Raw genomic sequence first — 19,253 nt, 5'->3', positions numbered from 1 at the left:
GCCAAGCTGCAAGAGCATAAGAATCCATTATGGATCCATGCCAGTAGCCACATGACGGCTATGTTACATCAAGGTAATTCCACCTGAAGCCTCAGGGGGGCATTACTCTGACAGGTACTCCTGGGACTCCACTGAGGACTGGCGGGATGAGGAGTGAGCAGGAGAGTGGTGGGACGGAGGCGGGTTATCCAGACCAGAGGTCATCAGGGGCAGATAGAGATCGTCCATGTTGGGCATGACAAACACTTTCTGTTGAGGGGGAAAGGAAAACAAAACCATGCTTAATAGTGAGTCAGTCTGCGCAAACAATGGTTAAGTCTCCCTGTCTTCTATAAAAGGTAAATGTGAATTGTATTTCACACACTTCTTCATGTATACAGTAAAATGTACATACAAATATATATATTTCAGCGTAGCATTGCACTATATGAGGTGAAGGATGGGAGAGATGAACAGAGACAGATAGACTTGCTGATGGACTGACCTGGAACTCGCACTGCAGTTTCTTCTCGATCCACTCGGTGACATGCGTCAGGGTGACCTCTCTCTCCCCCAGCATGGGGCGCACACGGAGGTCTAACCTGGGGGGCACCCGGAAACTGTACCTAGAAAGAAAGAAAGAAAGAAAGAATCTAACAACAGTACATATTGAAAATGTGGCACGACGTGACAAAGGGAACGAGGAAACTCTGTCAGTACCATATCCGGTCAGTAGGGGGAGGAGGGATGTTGACGGCCAGAGTTCCGGACAGTTCTAGAACCTCCACAGAGAGCATCAGAGGCATGTTGGACACCTCGGCTATCTTCTTCTTGATGTACTCGTTCTCTGTGGCCTTCTGGAAGTACTTGGACTTTGCTATCTTATCCATAAATCGCAGGATCTTCTTACTTGTGCTGCTCCCAGCGTGCCTGGGTCAAGAAAAGGACACAGTGGCACATTATTGAACATATCTGAACTGGAAATGGTGCGATAGGACAGACGTGAGTGACAGGCAGGAAATAGATTGTGTTTATTGTGTATTATCAGCTGTCTTGCACTTCCTACTCTGCACCAGGCTTCAAGTAGGAAAAGCTATTGAATTTACCCATCAGCCCCGACTGGTGTGCTTTTATCTCCTGGAGAGCCCTGGGGCTCAGGGGGAGGGCCTTCCTCTTCGTCAGACGACCCTGCACTGGATGACTCTTCGTCACTATCGGCCAGTATGCACAGCCTGGGTTTAAAGCTGAAAAACACACCAGTGATACAAACTACTGAGCTCAGACAGAAAACACCTCCCCCATCTCCTTAAGTAAGTAGTAAGTAAAGGGGAACAAGAGACAGACCCGGGACTCACCCTACTTGGAAGGTCTCTGGAACGCTGTGGGCCTCAGCTCCACCCTCCTTGCCAAGCTTACACAGGTTCATCTTAGTCTCCAGGGTCATCTGAAGGCAGCCTGTGTACACCACCTCCAGCTCCAGCCACAGGCCTTGCAGGGGGAATGGAGGATGGGAGGGAGTTAGGGAAGGAAAGATATAGGAGGGAGAGAGACAGATAGGAAGGACCAGCTGTAACACTTCATAGTTATTGAAGGATCCAGGTAAGACTTTAGACATCTAGAATGTGGGTTAAAGAATAACCTTTGGACAAAAATACTTTTGTCATGTACTTTGACCAAAGCCTGAGTTAGGAGGCAGAGCCTGATCTGGCCTGGCACTGTGTTGTCACAGACTTGGAGATTAGACCAATAGAAGACAGCAATGCACTCTGGCATGCTATTGTGGGTTGAGCTAAGTCGAGGCTAAGAGGATTGCTAACTGCCTGGACAGGAAACAATGGGGAGGTTTTAGAGCAGCCATGACCAGCTCTATAATGATACAAATGAGATCATGGCCTGAGCTGACTGCAGAGACTGAGAGCCTCACATATACACGAACGCACACACACACGCACGCACGCACGCACGCACGCACACACACACACACACACACACACACACACACACACACACACACACACACACACACACGCACGCACGCACACACACACACACACACACACACCTCTGCGGTCCAGCGAAGGTTTGGAGGTGCTGAGGACCTGGGGTAGACAGGTGCCCATGTCCAGATCAGCCAGGGTCAGCTCATTCATGAAGTATGGCAACTACAATGAGACAAACTGCACTGTTAAATTATTGCGAGCTTATATGTCACACATAAACACTCCCAAAAATAAATGAGACGCTCCACTGAGGTAGCTCATTACCTTAACAAATGAGCAGGCAATGAACCCTGCACAGTGAGCATGTGTGTGTGTGTGTGTGTGTGTGTGTGTGTGTGTGTGTGTGTGTGTGAAAGAGATATGAGAGAGGAGTAAACGCGATGGTGTGTGTGTCAAAAAGGAGAGCGAGAGATGAGTAATGGGATGCTGCGGTGCATTGAGTGCTCCTCTCCTCCCTCTGGAACCAGAGGGAGTGCACCATCAGCAGACTCTCTCACACACACTAACACATGCACGCACGCACACGCACACGCACACGCACACACACACACACACACACACACACACACACACACACACACACACACACACACACACACACACACACACACACACACACACAGAAGATAGCTACAGTGTTGATAGGCCCAATGTCATGTCATCTGACCTTGTACAGACAACCATGACTGATGCTCAGGTCACTCTAGCAGAAGAAATATGACATGTTTGCTGCATAAGCTGCATATATCAAAACACTATCTACTACACTCACTCCAACACATCAGTTCCATCCATCCATCCATTCATCCATCTCCTCACTCTGATCTTGGTGAGTTTCTTCTGGATCTTGTGTGCCACCTGGTCGGTCCAGTACTTCTCCCGGAGGAAGTCCCAGAAGATCCTGCCCACCAGGGAGTTGACCCAGGCGGGCTGGCCCTCCGCAGAACATCCCCCTACTCCAGACTCCACCCGAGGCTCAGCTCCAGCTTGACCTCCAGAGCTACACTCTTCGCTAGGGATCTGCATAGGAGACAGGGAACAACAGAGAATGGTGTTATGGGGGGAAATGTCAAAAAAAAAAAATATATATTTTCCCTTGGAACCAAGATACAAGATCCCCCCCCCCCTTATATCAACCAGGTTTCTGTGAATTTGTCTCTGTGTGCTCAGGATAGACAAAAGAGCAACATACAATACCCATTGCTATATTAAATTGTCTCAGAATGAGTGCTTTGATAAAACTGAAAAGTTCTGGACGTGCTAGCCCTTACTGTAACTGTATCTACCGTAATTTATTCTCTAGCCCAGGGGTTTTCAAAGTCTGAGACTATGGGCCTCCCTTCAGACAAGGCTTGGAAAAAGCACCCCCAATTCCTGGATGCCTATGGGATCATGATTATATTATTTGATCCCATAGACACTCCCACTTTGAAAACCTCTGCTGTAGCCTTAACCCATTCTACCAACCTGAGGCGGACTCTCATACGGATTCTGCATCAGCCTCTACCTCCACTCAACTTTAGGACAGGATGTCTATTTGTACGGTGTCAATCCCAAATTAGTCAAACTCGGGTTAGCAACTCAAGTCAGGTATGCTGCAGATGCACCACAGTCTGTTCCTCTAAATACTTCCCAGCCAGGTGATATCTGATATTTCTGCACGTTGACATTTGGTGCATTTGGTCCAGTCAGCATGGATGCATCTGGCTGAGCCAGCATCCTGGACAAGGCCATCATCAGTGCAGAACAGAACAGTGGAACAGTAGCTGTTATTGACTAGCTCTGATCAATTGGAGTCATGTAAGGATTAGCACAACATCCAAAGGGCATAGCAGAGACAAAGTTCTGATGGTTGGCACTGATGGTGGGCAGGGTGCCAAGGTGGACATTTAAAATAAGATGTAATGCATAGTTTGTCATCTTATCGATTTACAACCTGCAGTAAACCGATGCTAGATCTAGAAGGAAAACAAATACACATACTATGTAGTCAATGCTTTTCACTCACCCTCTTTTGGGTTGTGGGGCTTCCCTCATCACTGTCGCAGGGGCTGGGGGTGGGATTGTCACTCTCTGAGCCAATCAGATGAGCCATGTAGGTGCTGTACTCCAATAGCACCCTTGCTTTTATAGCCCCTGGTAAGTCGTGCAGCTCCTCCACACTTCCTTTAACAGCATCCGCGCCGCATAGGCCATCTGAGTGACAAGAGAGATGATGGGCAGAGATGGAAGAGCAAGAAGAAAGAGTTGGTAAATATAACAGGACTCAGAATCTGCATCAGCATCTATCTGGTCCTATATACCAGAAGAATGAGAGATAGAAATAGAATGATCAATTCAACAGTGACTATATGCAAGTTTGAAACAACAAATTAATATTTCCAGTCTACTGTATAAATATCCAATGTCCACCAGCTCAACCCCTCCACATCAGTAGGGGGCAGCAGTTCTTCTTACCCGTCATGGACTCCTCCCTGCTCTGATTGCTCTTGGCTCCGGCCCTGGAGGCGGACAAGAAGTGCTGGAACCACTCCTCCTTCTCTCTTCCCGTACGGCCAAACAGGTAGAGAGTGACCGGGGGCTCTGGAGGGTCCAGGGCGGTCTGTCTCTCCGTCCTCTCCTCGTCCTCCCCTTCAACCAGGCTCTCCTCCTCCCCCACCTCCCCCTCAGCCAGGACGATGCAGATGGGGTACTTCCTGTTCCACACCCTCTTACGGGCCAGCACAGGAGGCAACAGAGACACCTGGGATGAAAAATGAATGAAGAATGATGATAAGTGTAATTTTGATTTGGGGATCATTTCCTCCTATGTTCTCTTTACAAAACATGGACAGAGTTCAGTTCACCATTGCTAAAGACACTCGCCCCCTTTTTTCAGCACTCCCCACAGCAGTTTGACTGAGTGTAAGCACTATCATTATTGTTGTTGTTGTTGTTATTATTATGTAAGCATTGTTGTTCAGTTAGTGGAAGTTACTCTATTCTGCCTGGATGTATGTCTGGTGGGAGAGCAGCCAGGTCACGCTTATCCTAAGCATCATCACCTCAGTCATAATCCTTCTGGTCTTTCACCTCCGTGTTAGATGACAAAGTGGGTGCAGAGAGATGAGAGTTCAGGTGAGCGGTCACCTTGCCTCTCCCATTTTCTCCCCTGCGTAGCGGCCTGCACGCTCTCCTGGGACCTGATGGACACATGTGTGTGTGTGTGTGTGTGTGTGTGTGTGTGTTCGTATGCATGTGTGTGTGTGTGCGTATGCGTGTGTGTGCGTGAGTGCGTGCGTGCGTGCGTGTTTGCTGACCTTACAGTTTGCCAGCTGGTAGGTGCGTGCGCGCACAAACACGGCCTCATGGGGTGTCTCGTCGAAAGCTGCCCACCGAGGGATGTTGGCACGTGGGTAGGCCAGGCGCAGCCGGCTGCCCTCCAGGGTGACATAGACAGAGACTGTGACGGAGGGGTGGTATGTCTCTGGGTCATAGCTGTGCATCTCGTTCATCCACCCCTGTAGTAGAATGTTTAGTGCAATAGCATCAAATTATTGCAAAGAGCCGTGTTGCTGCAGTTGGGGCAATTTCACAGTTAACTATTAACACTACACTCCGCTCAGAAAAATCTCCCTTGAACACTAGTCATGATACCTCACATTCACACTTTGATTTCAGAATGGTACTATATTGATACAGTAACTGTATTGTGGCTATATTCACGTGAACTTGTCATTATCAGCTGCAAAAATAACTTCTCCATTCATTCAACACCTACTGTCTCACCATACTTCACATCTACTTTGTGTGCCCCACACACACTGACTCCATGTCAATATGATGACAACACCTGGAACATATTCTAATCTAGCACATATAGGCCATATTGTGACTAGCATTTTCGTTTACTTCCGTTCCCACGGCAGGGGCACTACACACTTTTTTCTCCATAAAAGAGATCTATAGGTAGAAAGTACAAATAAAAAAGTTCTACTCGTGTTATCCTGCAGTATTTTTATAATCAGTGGTCAAAGACGGCACTATTTCTTACTAGGCGTACTAATCTGTGCAAGGGAAGTGGTGTGGTTTTGGTCACGTGGACCAATCGCGTAGCCGCTTTATTCCCTTGCCGTAATAACATTAGAGCCATGGCGACCACCAGTTCAAGCAGCGAAGAGGGGAAAAAGAAACCAAAACAGCGGAAAAAAGTGCGTAAAAGCCGGGAATCAAAGGACTCCAAACGATGCTATATGCACTTTTTGTCAGTACAGAATGAGGACGTGCAGGATTTTACCCAGACAAGGTGGGACACTTACAGGTCTGTCGTCAAACAGTGGCTTTGTCTGGACGGCGATAGTAAAGTTATCGCTGAAACTTTTAAACATTGCGTGGACGTGGATTTTGACCATGTTCCCGAGGACGCTGGATTTCACGCGACGTGTTACCGTCGCTTTATTTGTAAAAGACGTTTGGGTTTGGCTGAGAAACGCTGCACACAGATGGTGCAGGGGGAAGAAGAAGAAGAACCAGATGCAGCCGCAGCCTCGGACAGCATCGGCCCCGACGGAGCCACGTCTGAAACCCCCCACGAAAGAAACTTCGGTCTCGGACAGGTTTGCCCGTCCGTTCTGCTGGCCCTGTCCTTCCAGCCATCTGCATCATTTGTAAAAAGGTGGACAAATATATTACTGTTGGTGGAAAACGGAAGAAGGATCAACTTTCACAAGCAGAGACAGTGTCTGCAGGTAAGCGACCCCCCCCTCTCTCTCTCTATCTCACTCACACACACACACACACACACACACACACACACACACACACACACACACACACACACACACACACACACACACACCCACAGAGAGAGGGAGCATTTTCTTTTATTGCCTTGATCTCCTTGCCCCCCCCCCCACCTATTTTTTCTTGTAATAACAATACAATGGATAAAAGATACAAAAACAAATGTCACCCACTTTTTTTTAATTATAAAATGTGTGATTTGACAGTAAAGCTGATTATAACTTTTTTTTGTTTTCAGGCCAGTTGCGGAAGGCTGCTGAGAAGAAGGAAGACTCTAGCGTTCTTTTGCATATCAAAGACAAAGACTGTGTGTCTCTGGAAGTGCGTTACCACAGGTCCTGTTACAGAGAATACACAAGGTCCTTGTCAAAGTCTACGGCAACACATACTGCAACCACAGATGAAGTGTGAGTTATTACATTGCATTAACACTGCACATTTCAAAAGTAAGGCTTTGACCTACAACAAATACTATTTTGTCTGTCTTTAGATACAATGTTGACAGCAGACCTCTTTGCACATGTTAAGTATTTTTTTGTCTGCGTGTGTGTGTTTTCAGAAATGAACAACCCTTTGCTGCCAGCTACAAGATATTCTGCGAACGAGTCATCCGTCAAAGGATTATCGATAAACAAGAAATCCTGAAAATGAACCAACTAAGGAAGAAGTTCATAGACATCGTTAAGAAGAATGAGGATATTGATGCTTCAGACTACAGGTAACTGTGTCCTTGACAGTTCAGTAAACAAAAAAGAACCTCTTTCATACTGAAAAGTTTCCATTTTATTGATTTATTCGCTCACAAGAAAGGCTGACAGTATGTTTAAATGTATTTGTTTCTCATTGTGAAAAAAATCCCTTTATTTATACATTTGTGCTCGTCTTTTTCTATATTTTCATTTTGCAGGCAGGATAAACTGAAAAAGCGGTTGGCCCGTGATTTCCCCCAGCTGGTGTTTCACAGCCCTGCAACGCGCAACATCTCCGAACTGGTTTTTGTTGAAACATTATCAGCAGATACACTGTTAGACAGGCTACCGCATCCATCAGACACGACAACAACTGAGTCAACCGAGGTAAGCCAAGCTGAAAGTGACAATGAACACACATCTGGACAAACTACAGAGCACACAAGGACACTGTACAGTGCAGGACTGATATTGAAGAGACTTGTGAATGAAACTCCCGGGATGAAATGCCCCTGGCCTCCCACAGCAGAGGATTTGAATGTTCCGTCAGATGGAGCTATTCTCTTCGATGGCATGGCAGTCATTCAAGCCATTCGTTCCAAACCGGCTACCTTTGGAGAATTGGCTGAAAACGTACTACAGTATGTGCTCAAATTAGCTCTGCAGCACAAGTGTACACGGATAGACTTTGTCATTGACCAGTATCCAAAAATTAGCATTAAGAACCTAGAGCGGTCACGTAGGGCTGGGGTCGGTACACAACGGGTGCAAATCTATGGACGGGATCAAAAGGCACCAACGCAATGGAAAAAGTTTCTATCAGATGGAACAAACAAAGCAGAACTGGCAGAATTCCTCTATGTTGCATGGCGAGATGCTGACCTCACCATTTTGGGCAGGGACCTCAGCTTGTACATAGCACATGGAGAACTGTGTCACTGTGTTTCCGTAAAAGAGGGTTCACAAACTGTCACTGCTGTTCAAGAACTGACATGTGACCATGAGGAATATGACACTAGGGTATTTGTACATGCACAGCATGCTGCACAAGAACACCAAACTGTAGTCATCAAAAGCCCCGATACTGACGTGGCAGTGATTGCTGTAAGTCTGCAGAGAGATTTACAGTGTAGCTTGTATTTCTTCACAGGAGTAGGCAACAGAACGAGGATCATTGATGTGGCTAAGGTGTCAGCAGCTCTTGGCACCAGTGTTTGTTCTGCACTCATTGGCATCCATACCTTCACAGGTTGTGACTCGACCAGTGCCTTTCATGGCAAGGGCAAAGGGAAGACATTTTCTCTTGCTTGCCAGAAAGAAGAATACCTGACTGGGTTCACAAATATTGGCAGCAGTTTTAACCTTGACCAGTCAACTTTCAACACACTGAGCAAATATGTGTGCCACCTGTATGGCCAATCATCTGCCAAAAACGTGAACGATGCAAGGTACAAATCATTTTGTACGGCATCATCAGCTTTGCCAGAACTGTCCATTCCCCCAACAAGTGATGCTCTCCACCAACATTGCAAAAGGGCAAACTACCAAGCAGCAGTGATGAGACGTTCTCTGACTAGTAGGATGTGTGCTCCTTCACCCATTGGCAATGGATGGGGCATGGAGGATGGGGAGTTAACAGTAACATGGATGACTAGAAATCCTGCCCCTGATAGTGTGTTGCAGGTAGTCCACTGTAATTGTAAAAAAAGCAAATGTGAAACTGGAAGATGTTCATGCATGTCTGCAAAACTGTCTTGCACTGATTTATGTCACTGCCAGGACTGTGAAAATGTGTCAAAGGAAACAGAAAAAAGAGGTACATGGGATGATGACTCTGATGAAAGTGATAGGGATGAGTAACCCAACATGTTACTATGTAGGCCTACTACTTGTTTTGTTCAAGAATTATTAAATTGTTAAAGAATTGCCACACTGCCTACATCCAGTTAAATGCAATGCATAAAAATGCAAACAGCACAGACTACTTACACAGCCAACAGAAGGTTTTATTGTGATGCATTTGTATGCTATTTTGTATTTTCATATATTTCCTTGGCGGGGGGGGGGGGGGGAAGTACAAATGACAGATGCTGTGACACTTTGTGGTACTTGAATAAATGTTTCATACCATATGTTGTAATAATTCTGACCTCTAGTACTTTAATTTTTAGTCTTGTCCATTTTTTGCATTATTCCAATTTAGGGGGCGTGGTAACATTTTGATAGATTTTCTGCCATTTTGGTCCAAGGTGCCCTGATTTTCTTTTCTACCTTTCATTACACAGTAGGTTGAGACATTTTCTATGTATGAAACATAAGCTTTTGGCACAATTTACTGTGGAGGTTTCATTGTACTGTGTGGCAAACACTTAAGTTGAAGCATATTCTTTAACAAATATGCTACATTTCATGATCTAAATTCACATATGAGTAAACTAAAGGCACCAATACTTGTTTCAGATGTTAAGTATATGCATTTTAGCATTTATGACATTTGAGAAAGATTTTGTGTTGCCAAAAACACATTTTACAAGCAAAAACAGCAGCACAAGATTTTCGTTTTTTGGTTATAAACTGTTTATACATTTCTGGCTTGTGACAAAATACTGCAGGATATTATGAGTAGAACTTTTAACCCAAAGTCCAGAAGGGTATTGTCTATGAAAAAATGCATTGAATGAGTAGTGCCCATGACATGGGAACGAAACTCATTTTCTAAGCACTTTTTCATGGGTCCCAACACGGCCTAAGAGGGAGTTTTACAGCTTCTTACTACTTGGTCATGTAGGTTATGTTTGCGCTCCCTGTTTGTCTATCTGTCAGCAGAATACCTCAAAAAGTTATGAACGGATTTGCACGAAACTTTGGAGAAAAGCGGGCCAACTTAGAACTGATTAACTTTCCACGCCCGCTGGCCAAAAGGAGGCATGGCAATGGGAGGTAGCCAATCACAAAAAGGTGCCTAAGTTGGAAACAGATTCACGTAACCGTGGTGGAGGTATGCACTCTACCGAGTGCCCTCTAGTTCTGAATTGAGTTGAAATCTCACACCTTCAGCAGCTGAGACGCACGCACGCACGCACGCACGCACACACACACACACACACACACACACACACACACACACACACACACACACACACACACACACACACAAAGGCAAGTAAGTGACAAGTTGAGCCTGCATGGGGTGAACCTGCAGAAGCGCGTGTCAAACACCACAGGATAGGACATTGAGCTGTGGTGGTGACATTATCACTACATGGCTGTACACTCCAGAACACTGGCGGCTGACTATCACAGCCCACGGCTCTCATTCATATTCATGTCATACAGTAAATATGCCAACTTCTGAAGGATAACAGTAAGGACTAGGGATGTCAACGGTTAACCGTTAATCGATTAACCGTCGCTAACGTCGTTGTTCGGTTATTGCTGTCGGTCTATCAGTTAATATTAAAAAAAAAATTTTTTTTTTTTTTTTTTTTTTGGTCTATTTACTCAATGAGCTCATGCCCAAACAAGGCGTGTCTATTTAGATGCTGAAATGTTAATGCTTTTTGTGTTACAAATTCTAACACAAAAAGAATTTGTGTTGAAATGTTGATGCTTTTTGTTAATGCTTGTTAATGCTTTTTGTGTTAGAAATTCTAACACAAAAAGCATTAACATTTCAGCATCTAAATAGACACGCCTTGTTTGGGCATGAGTTAATTGAGTAAATAGACAAAAAAAAATTTTTTTTTTTTTTTTTTATATTAAAAAATTATGAATTAACCGATAGGTTAATCGATTATTAGCGTCGGTTAATCGAAAGTGAAATTAACCGAAAATTGACATCCCTAGTAAGGACAGCTAGAGGAGTTGAAATATGCATCAAAAGAGAGACACAGAGAGGTGCAATGTCTACATGTCATTGCTTACCTCGAATAGCTCTGCTTCCCTGAGCTCACTGTTCAGTGGATCCAGGTACGAGGTGCTGGCTTGGAGGCTCCTGGCAGTTGAGCGTCGAGGGGCGAATAGGAACACAACCAGCAGGCCCAACATGAATCCACAAGCCAGCCCCACAGACAGACCCGTCACATAGGAGGGCAGCGGCAGCACCAAGAACCCATAAGCTAGGAGGCCCACACAGAAGAGCCAGTGAAGAGGCACGGACGCACCGGGGAGCATGCCCCGAGGCTGGGCACAGGCTCCCCGATGCGTCCCTCGTGATCCCCCCTTCAACTCCACCACCTGAATCATATCTCCATAAGTGCAAATCTCAAAATGGCTATCTCTGCTGTGAGTGTGGGGTTCTGTGGGGGGAGGGGATTTTAAGGCACCCTTTTGGAGTCTTCTCAGGGGTGTGTCACACACACCTCTCTGCTCACCATCAGTTCTCCTCCGGCACTTAAGCTGGGAGTCTCCACCATCGTCACTGTTCACTGGGCTTCCTTTTCTCCCACAGCTCCCCAGGGAGCCCGGCGAGTCGCCGGCACCAGAGCCCCTACCCTGCTTGGGGCTGCCGGGGCTCTCGTCTCCCATGATCTTACTGAGCATGCTCAGTGGGTCCTGCATGGCCTCCGAGAACTTCCTCCGCGTGTCCTCCAGCTCGGCGATCAGCGAGCTGCCACGGTGCTCGCTGCCCGGGGAAGGAGGCGATGCCCAGTCATCATCCCCATTTGGTCCCACCGCTTCAGGCCTGGCCTCCAGGATCTTGGGCTGGGTGATTTGCTTCCAGGGGTGCATAATATGGAGCTTGGAGTCCGACTTGGAGAGGTTGACCTCCGGCTCCCCCCGGGAGATCTCGGTGGAGAGGGACTTGACCAGGCTGAGCAGAGGTCTGGACCTGAGAGAACTGCTCTCTCTGGGTTCCAGCTCTGTGGAGGAGGATTTGACCAGGTTGGTGGTGAGGAGCAGGCCCGCTGATGAGGCTGACAGGTCAGCCAGGGAGCCTGGGGAGGAGGGGGAGTGAGGCATGAAGAAGGCCTGGGAGCGGTGGCCTTGGCTCAGGTCCAAATCCATGGCCAGGCTGAGGTCGGCCCTGCTCTCCCTGGCTTCTGATTGGCTGCGGTCGGCCCTGCTCTCCCTGGCTTCTGATTTGTCTTTGGAGAAGGCCACGGTGGGGCCCTCATCGTGGCTGTCCAGGCTGAAGATGAGCTTGCTGTCCTCCATGCTGGCCACCACCCAGGAGCTATGGTGAGATGGTGGTCAGCCTAACAGGAAGTGGGGCATGGCTTGAATCATCCTTCTCAAGTCTAGTCCATCAATTTGGACCTTGGAAACCTAGTGAGGGACAAGAACAATATATTTAGATGTGGTTGTTATTGTCAGCTAAGCTTCACAAAATCTTTATGATAACATTACATTTAACGACAAAATAACAATCACCCAGCCACACAGTCTGGACTAGTAACCTTGGCAAGCATGCAACACAGCATAAAAGACTTAACTGTGTGTGTGTGTGTGTGTGTGTGTGTGTGTGTGTGTGTGTGTGTGTGTGTGTGTGTGTGCGTGTGCGTGTGCGTGCGTGTGTGCGCACGTGTGTGTGTGTGTGTGTGTGCTGGGGTTGTTGCAGATCTAATTATTTCTCTCATGTCGCAGTCTCTCAGTACTGCAGGCTTCTCCATCCTACACTGGTGACTGATTGCTCCCGCCCACACCATTCAGCCACAGCTAGGGGCTGTCAGCTCTGACTCCTGGCTGCACATCTGGCTCCTGGAAATCATATGTATGTTTGCACAGCGGATATCGATACTATGTTGCACATATTGTACGGTGTTTCACATTTTTTGTATTGATACTTTTGACAACCTTAACCTCTACCCTCTCTATTCTCTCCTCCCTACTTCTTTTCTAATCTTCACTCCTTCCCTTCTCTCCACTTCCACCTCTCCTTTTATATTCTAATCTCCTCCACTCTCTCTCCCCACCCACTCGCCTCTGCAGGCATAAGGGGAGCCATGTTGCGCTCTGCGTGCGTGCTGTCGAGTCACATGACATCTGAGTCAGGATGTAAATAAAAATAAACTACGGGGTGGTTGGGTCCTTTCTTTCTGGGATCATCCGAGAAGTAGGACAGCAGAGAGCACAGACAGTTTAATCCCACAGCCAAGGGCAGTCAGACAACCGCTAATCCCAAATTAGCTGCCATGATCCGAGACTAAGATGAACTACGTTAGATGACCTGTGAGAGACTATATGCAGGCAAACCAGATGGGAAAATATTAGCACACTGGCTTTTTGTGTGTCTATTGCCCTTTCTTCTTGTTCTTCTTCTTGTTCTTCTTCTCTTGTGGCATCTTGACAGTAGTAAGTGAGGGAGGAGAGACCATTACAGCATAGATTTTCCCTGCCGGTCCAGGGATTCACAACCTTATCATCACACCTTATCAATCATAAGATCCCTTCACTACGTTTGTGGCAACCTCCGTCCGGAAAGCATGAGCAGCACCAACAACTGAATGTGTGCTGACATCTGCCTGTGGGGATGGAGGGTAGAGCAGCACATGCTGACATTTCCTGTGTAGAGAATAGACTGCTGCCCAGGAGGAGCAGACACACACACACGCGTGCACGCACACACACGCACACACACACACACACACACACACACACACACACACACACACACACACACACACACACACACTACAAAGGACTCAAGATGGATGCATATGAGTTGTTTTCCTTTAGAAACTGTTAACAAAGCAGTTCAGATCAGAGAATTAGGCTATACTTAGATTTCTCTTTCTTATTTCTCTCACACACACACACAACTATATATATATTACATTAAATCCAGCTATCCAAATTATATAAATATAACAAATGATTTATGTCACAATTCAAAGAGTAAGGCCTACAGTTAGGATTAGACTTCTCCAGGTTGTGGATGTTGCTAGCTAGGCCTAACCACTGTCCATTAGCCGTTCAGAAGCATAGTAATTGGAAACTCCCCAGGGAATTCAGGGCTTGGAGAATATGGATCCACTCATCCACATGAGCTCTTCACTGCTTGTTTCCGTGTGGCGATCGCTGACATGTTGTAGCAGGCATGCTACAGTCTGCAGCCCACGTCAGGAGTCAAGAGCTAGCCTATAGTATGATCCAGACTGAGACTGGATTAACGGTAATCCCCTGTATTGAAGAGGCTTTTACGACAGGAAATTCAGACACTTGGGGCATGAATCATTGGGATATGTATGGATAGTTTCTCTGTCAGTTTCCAATACTTTGGCCCCTATCTTACATCTTGTTGCACAGCAGTGACGCTAGGGCAATTAACGCCAGGCGTGGGCACAGCTGGAGGCGTGTCCAAGTCGTTTCTTAATTTGGCGGCACAGATTTGCCCTTTTGCATGGGCAAAGCTGAAATGGGCTGGGTTAACTACCAGAATTATTCAGAGGTGTGTTTTGGGCGTAACATGAACTCAACCAATCAGAGAGGCCATTTACACCTGGCACTAACATGCGTTTTCTGTCATCAGATTGCAATCGGATATTGCTTGACCACATTAGCCTGATTTCATTTACACCTGGCGTTAACATGCGTTTTGGGTGATCAGATCAATCCGATTGCAATCTGATCACCCAAAACGGGTGTCCTCTCAATCTGCATACAGGAAACATTGCATTTACACGTGTGTTCAATGTGGTCACAATGCGTCCCTGACGACCTCCGGAGGTGGTATGGCCGATCAGATCGCAATCCGTCCTCAATGTGTCTTGGGGGCATTTACACCTGTAGGCTACTTTCAAGTAGTCTCGCTGGTCAGCTTCCTGTCCCTTCCGTCCGAGGAGTCTGGCGCTGCAGGTCTCCATAGTGGGATTGCGATGGGCGGCGCTTAGCGGCAGTGCGCTTGGAAAGTAGTTTCAAACAATCCAACTTGCCGTTTTCAGCTTGTAGCAACGAGCTAGCGTGTAGGTTTCTGCCGTTAGCTTGCTAGCTAGTTAGCGTTGTTGTTTTCACTGAGGCGGCAGGGCACTATTTACAGCGACACACAGGGAGGAGGGAGCGAAAGCCGCTCTGATTGACATGGTCGGAGCCAATGACAGAGTTTGTAATAAGCCGGGAGCGGACATCCGGCTGCCACCGAAACAGTCGCTCCAATGGGAGAGCAGAGTAGAGCAGGGGAGGGTTTATCCCAGTTATGGAGACCTGCGGCGCCAGACTCCTCGGACGGAAGGGAGAGGAGGCTGGCCAGCGAGACTACTTTCAAGTGGTCAAGCACTATCCGATTGCAATCCGATCACAGAAAACGCATGTTAGTGCCAGCAGGTGTAAATGGCCTCAGAGTGTCATCTCCCATTCCCTTTAAGAGTGGCTGTGCTTGGAACTTGACGCATTGTAACATGATTGTAATAGACCTACTGTACAAGTTTCTCAATAAATAACAGATTGATTGCGTCACTGAATACTCTGCGGTTCCGCAATTCTAGCAGCAGAATTTGATGTCTTGGGTTGACAGCTGGTTTGTATTTTAACTTACTTTATCACCTCCGGCATTGTCTGTCTCTCTCCTTTTCTACATACTACTTACTGTTCAGTGTTCATAAGAAGTGAGATTACTCAGATGAGCACAAAATAGCATCAACGTGCTGTGCTGTTCCTCATACAGTATCTAATTAGCCAAAAGTGGTGCTTCCCCAGACAGTGCCAACGCTGATCCAGACACTCCTGCATTACCCTAATCAATTTCTTCTTCGGAGTCAATTTGGATCAGTTGATGCTGACAGAGAGGGTAAAACCTTTCCTCGTCAGGGGAATATTGAGTCAGCAGGGATTTGGCAGTCTGCCAGTCAGGCCGCTGGATGAGCAGGGAAAAGCGCAGCCATCAGGGGATTGACAGAGGACTTCCGAGGGAAAGCCGGGGACCCTGCAGGTACTTTCCCCAAAACTCATTTGTCCCTTAGAAGTGAAAACTAAAGCAGATTTTGTCATTTTAAATTTAGAACAAAGATCTGCAAATGTGGCAAATCTTTTGTAGTTTTATATTTAGTAGAATATGAATTACTAAATGTATATATCATAAGGCATGGAAAAGGTTAGTGATCAGAGTTAAGTGAATTTAGATAGGTCTGATCAGTGTTCAGAGGGGTTTGCATCCAGGGTGCTGGGATGCAGCCTGTCTTGATGACTGGAGGGCCTAATTCAATGACCCAATGGCAGAGCCACGGTGTCCTCTGACATCCAAGCATGTTACATACAGTAGGTGCTCACCTAAATGGCACAAGGGCAAATGACAGGTCAGTGAAGGAGGCTAATGATAATAACTGTGTGGGACAACAAAGACTAACTGGAGAGTCCTGTACGAATCGGTGAAGTGGTTACACTGCTCTCCATTTGCATTCCATAGCTAAACCTTGGCATGAATGAAATGACTTGTGGACTGAGATGCTGTTGAGGTTAAAGTCCTTCTTCCATCTCTGAAACAGAAGACACTGCCTGGCCTGGGCTTGACTCCTGCCAGACCCTCTCTCTCCTGTGGCTTCACTCCTGTATCCCTTCTCAGCCTTTCTACACTGGCTTGAAAATAAAATGATGTGTCCACTCTTCTTGAAAACACTGATTCACCCTCCCCCCTAAGAGGAATTCGAGAATAAGCCAAGTCTAGTATTGTACGATGTATCAGATCTGATCTGAGAACCCTATGGCATAGCCTTTGTTTGACAATCATGTGTGAACAGGCATGCAATTCCAATCGCATCCCTGTGTTTATAATCCTGTCCTTAAACCTCCAATTGACCTGGTCCCAAATGACTGACACATTTGGGACAGGATTCAATTGAATGTCTGTCTGGGTATCAGATGGTCAGGATTAGCAAAACTATAGCCTACCTCATCTCATCAAGTAAATAATCAGGAAGATATCCCGATAATAGCCTATAGAGGGAATGCACGTGACGTCACGGACGCGACAGTCAGTGCGGGTACGCCCACTCAGCTGCAGTGAGTGTCAAAACGTCTAAACAAGCCAGGTGGCGCCGCCGGGTCACGGTGTTTAGCGTTCAGCTTCCGCGAGAAAACAATGAAAATGGTAAAGTGCTGTTGTGCCATTGACTGTAAAAATAGATTCAACAAGGCGTCGGAGGTATCTTTTTACAGGCTGCCGAAAGCTAATGAAACGGTCCCGGTCTTCTCTGCAGCTATCCAGGGTTTCAATGAGGGCTCATTCATTCTCTGGCTGTGTTCTAACTGCACAGATATAACGTTACATGAGTGATAGTGTTCACTCTGAACAAAGCTAGGGACAGCGTATGCTATATTTTTCTTAATAAAAGTTGTAATAAAATAAATATGTACCTCTCCACATACAACCAGAATATCCATTGCTGTCCTCGTTACTTTAATGTCGCCAACAAATCCAGCCTTGAAGTACGACCACGCTACGTCCAGGCTCTTGTATGCTTTCATGCTTTGGTTTGTGTATTTCCCCGGCGTCGATATTAAGTACATATAAATGTCAGGAAACCCTATTCCTGGCCACATGTCTACGTCCATGGACCACTGGTTCTTTGGCAAGCTGTAAGGGTCACATTCGAGTCCAACTGCCTTTATTTTAAGCAGATAATCGTTTATATTAGCCGTGGTTTCGCTACTACCCCTGGCAGAAGCCACGTTTGTTTTGGAAATTTGACACTCAGTGCTGCTCAGTCCGGCTGAGGGGGCGTGTTCGGGAGGGGGCGTGGCGTCGGTGCATTCCCTCTATAGGCTAATGGACAAATTGATTTATATTATAGGCAATACAGTAGGCTACTGCTATATGCACAAAAACCTACAGCCTCTGTCCACGTTGAGCTCCTATGCTGTTTAAACTTTTTCGCAGCAGGTCTCAATGCAATTTCAACAAATAATTCTACATTTCATAGCTAGTCTGGACCCTGGACTATTCTTTACACCCCCCACCCCCCACCTGTGGATTATCATTTCACAAGCAAGACGCCTAATGTGAAAATGAAATTGTTATTTTACTGCATCGTTGGAGCCAAATTGCATTATAACAATTTCACCAAAACCCAACCAACAATACTGCAATGAATAACAGCTAGAGGACTCACCTGCGTGTCATGTAGCCTATTTGACAGACTGCTTCTGTGATGTCAGCGACAGAAGTTGGGAGAGGTAGACAGTGAAACACGGCATTGGTGTGAGCCGCCTGGCCGTGTGTGAGCAGCGGCGGGTTGCAGTGATCCGTCTGGATGCTGCAGTTTGCGGCGTGCTGCGCCATCCACCGACCCAACCGTCATTCAACTTTACTCCGGTTATAGCCTGACTACTCGTCTTCACTGCAAATCGACAAAAAAAGATCCTATTCTCGTTTAAGTATTAGACTGCAAAAGAGCCATGACAGCTGTCTGCCACCGTGCACCATCAGAGCAGAGCACTTGGTAGCCTGCATGTAGCCTAGAGATCCCCGTGCCTTCCTGGGAACAGCTCGGTGTGTAGGAGGTGTCAGACGAAAGCAGAATAATCTGGTTATTAGGGAGTCCTCTAATCCAGATTAGACTTCAGCAGTCTGCAGTTGACAGCGCGACAGCGACACCATCTCTCTAGTCTCTGCACTCACAGCGTCAAAAAAACAGACATGAGTGGCTGAACTCTCCCTCTGCCACCGACCGCAGTCCTACGCAGATTTATGTAATGGGCTATGCCTGGGCACGCCAGATTCACTGCACAACACTCTCCTAAAAGCAAGCATTATGCTAATTTCCAATAAGAACAAAAATGAATTATGTGATGAATGAGGATAATAGAGGGATATCGTTTATCAGGGTTTTCCCCACTAATTCCTATTCCATTCCCAATTTCATAATAACAA

The 19,253-nt window shown here is 46.6% G+C and overlaps 2 protein-coding genes across 2 annotated transcripts; one reads left to right on the top strand and one right to left on the bottom strand.

The window, feature by feature from the left end:
• Positions 1-102: 102 nt before the first annotated feature.
• LOC310787982 (testis-expressed protein 2-like) lies at positions 103-12,607 on the bottom strand (the record flags this gene model as incomplete). Its single annotated transcript, XM_083649448.1, has 11 exons — positions 103-249; positions 485-605; positions 700-909; positions 1,086-1,223; positions 1,335-1,467; positions 2,042-2,141; positions 2,799-2,999; positions 3,988-4,175; positions 4,437-4,722; positions 5,279-5,479; positions 11,375-12,607. 11 exons carry the CDS (start codon positions 12,605-12,607, stop codon positions 103-105), a joined length of 2,958 nt encoding a protein of 985 aa, XP_083505574.1.
• Positions 5,490-8,441, top strand: LOC310787817 (uncharacterized protein; the record flags this gene model as incomplete). The annotated part of the gene is made up of 6 exons (XM_083649294.1): positions 5,490-5,496; positions 6,575-6,706; positions 7,000-7,168; positions 7,321-7,479; positions 7,669-7,753; positions 8,406-8,441. The coding sequence occupies 6 exons, from the start codon at positions 5,490-5,492 to the stop codon at positions 8,439-8,441; spliced, it is 588 nt and encodes a 195-aa protein (XP_083505420.1).
• Positions 12,608-19,253: the final 6,646 nt, after the last annotated feature.

The sequence above is a fragment of the Poromitra crassiceps genome (assembly GCF_964638095.1).
Source record: "Poromitra crassiceps genome assembly, chromosome: 13".
NCBI lineage: Eukaryota > Metazoa > Chordata > Actinopteri > Beryciformes > Melamphaidae > Poromitra > Poromitra crassiceps.
The sequence above is the reverse complement of the archived record's forward strand: the minus strand, read 5'-3'. Positions and strand labels throughout refer to the sequence as shown.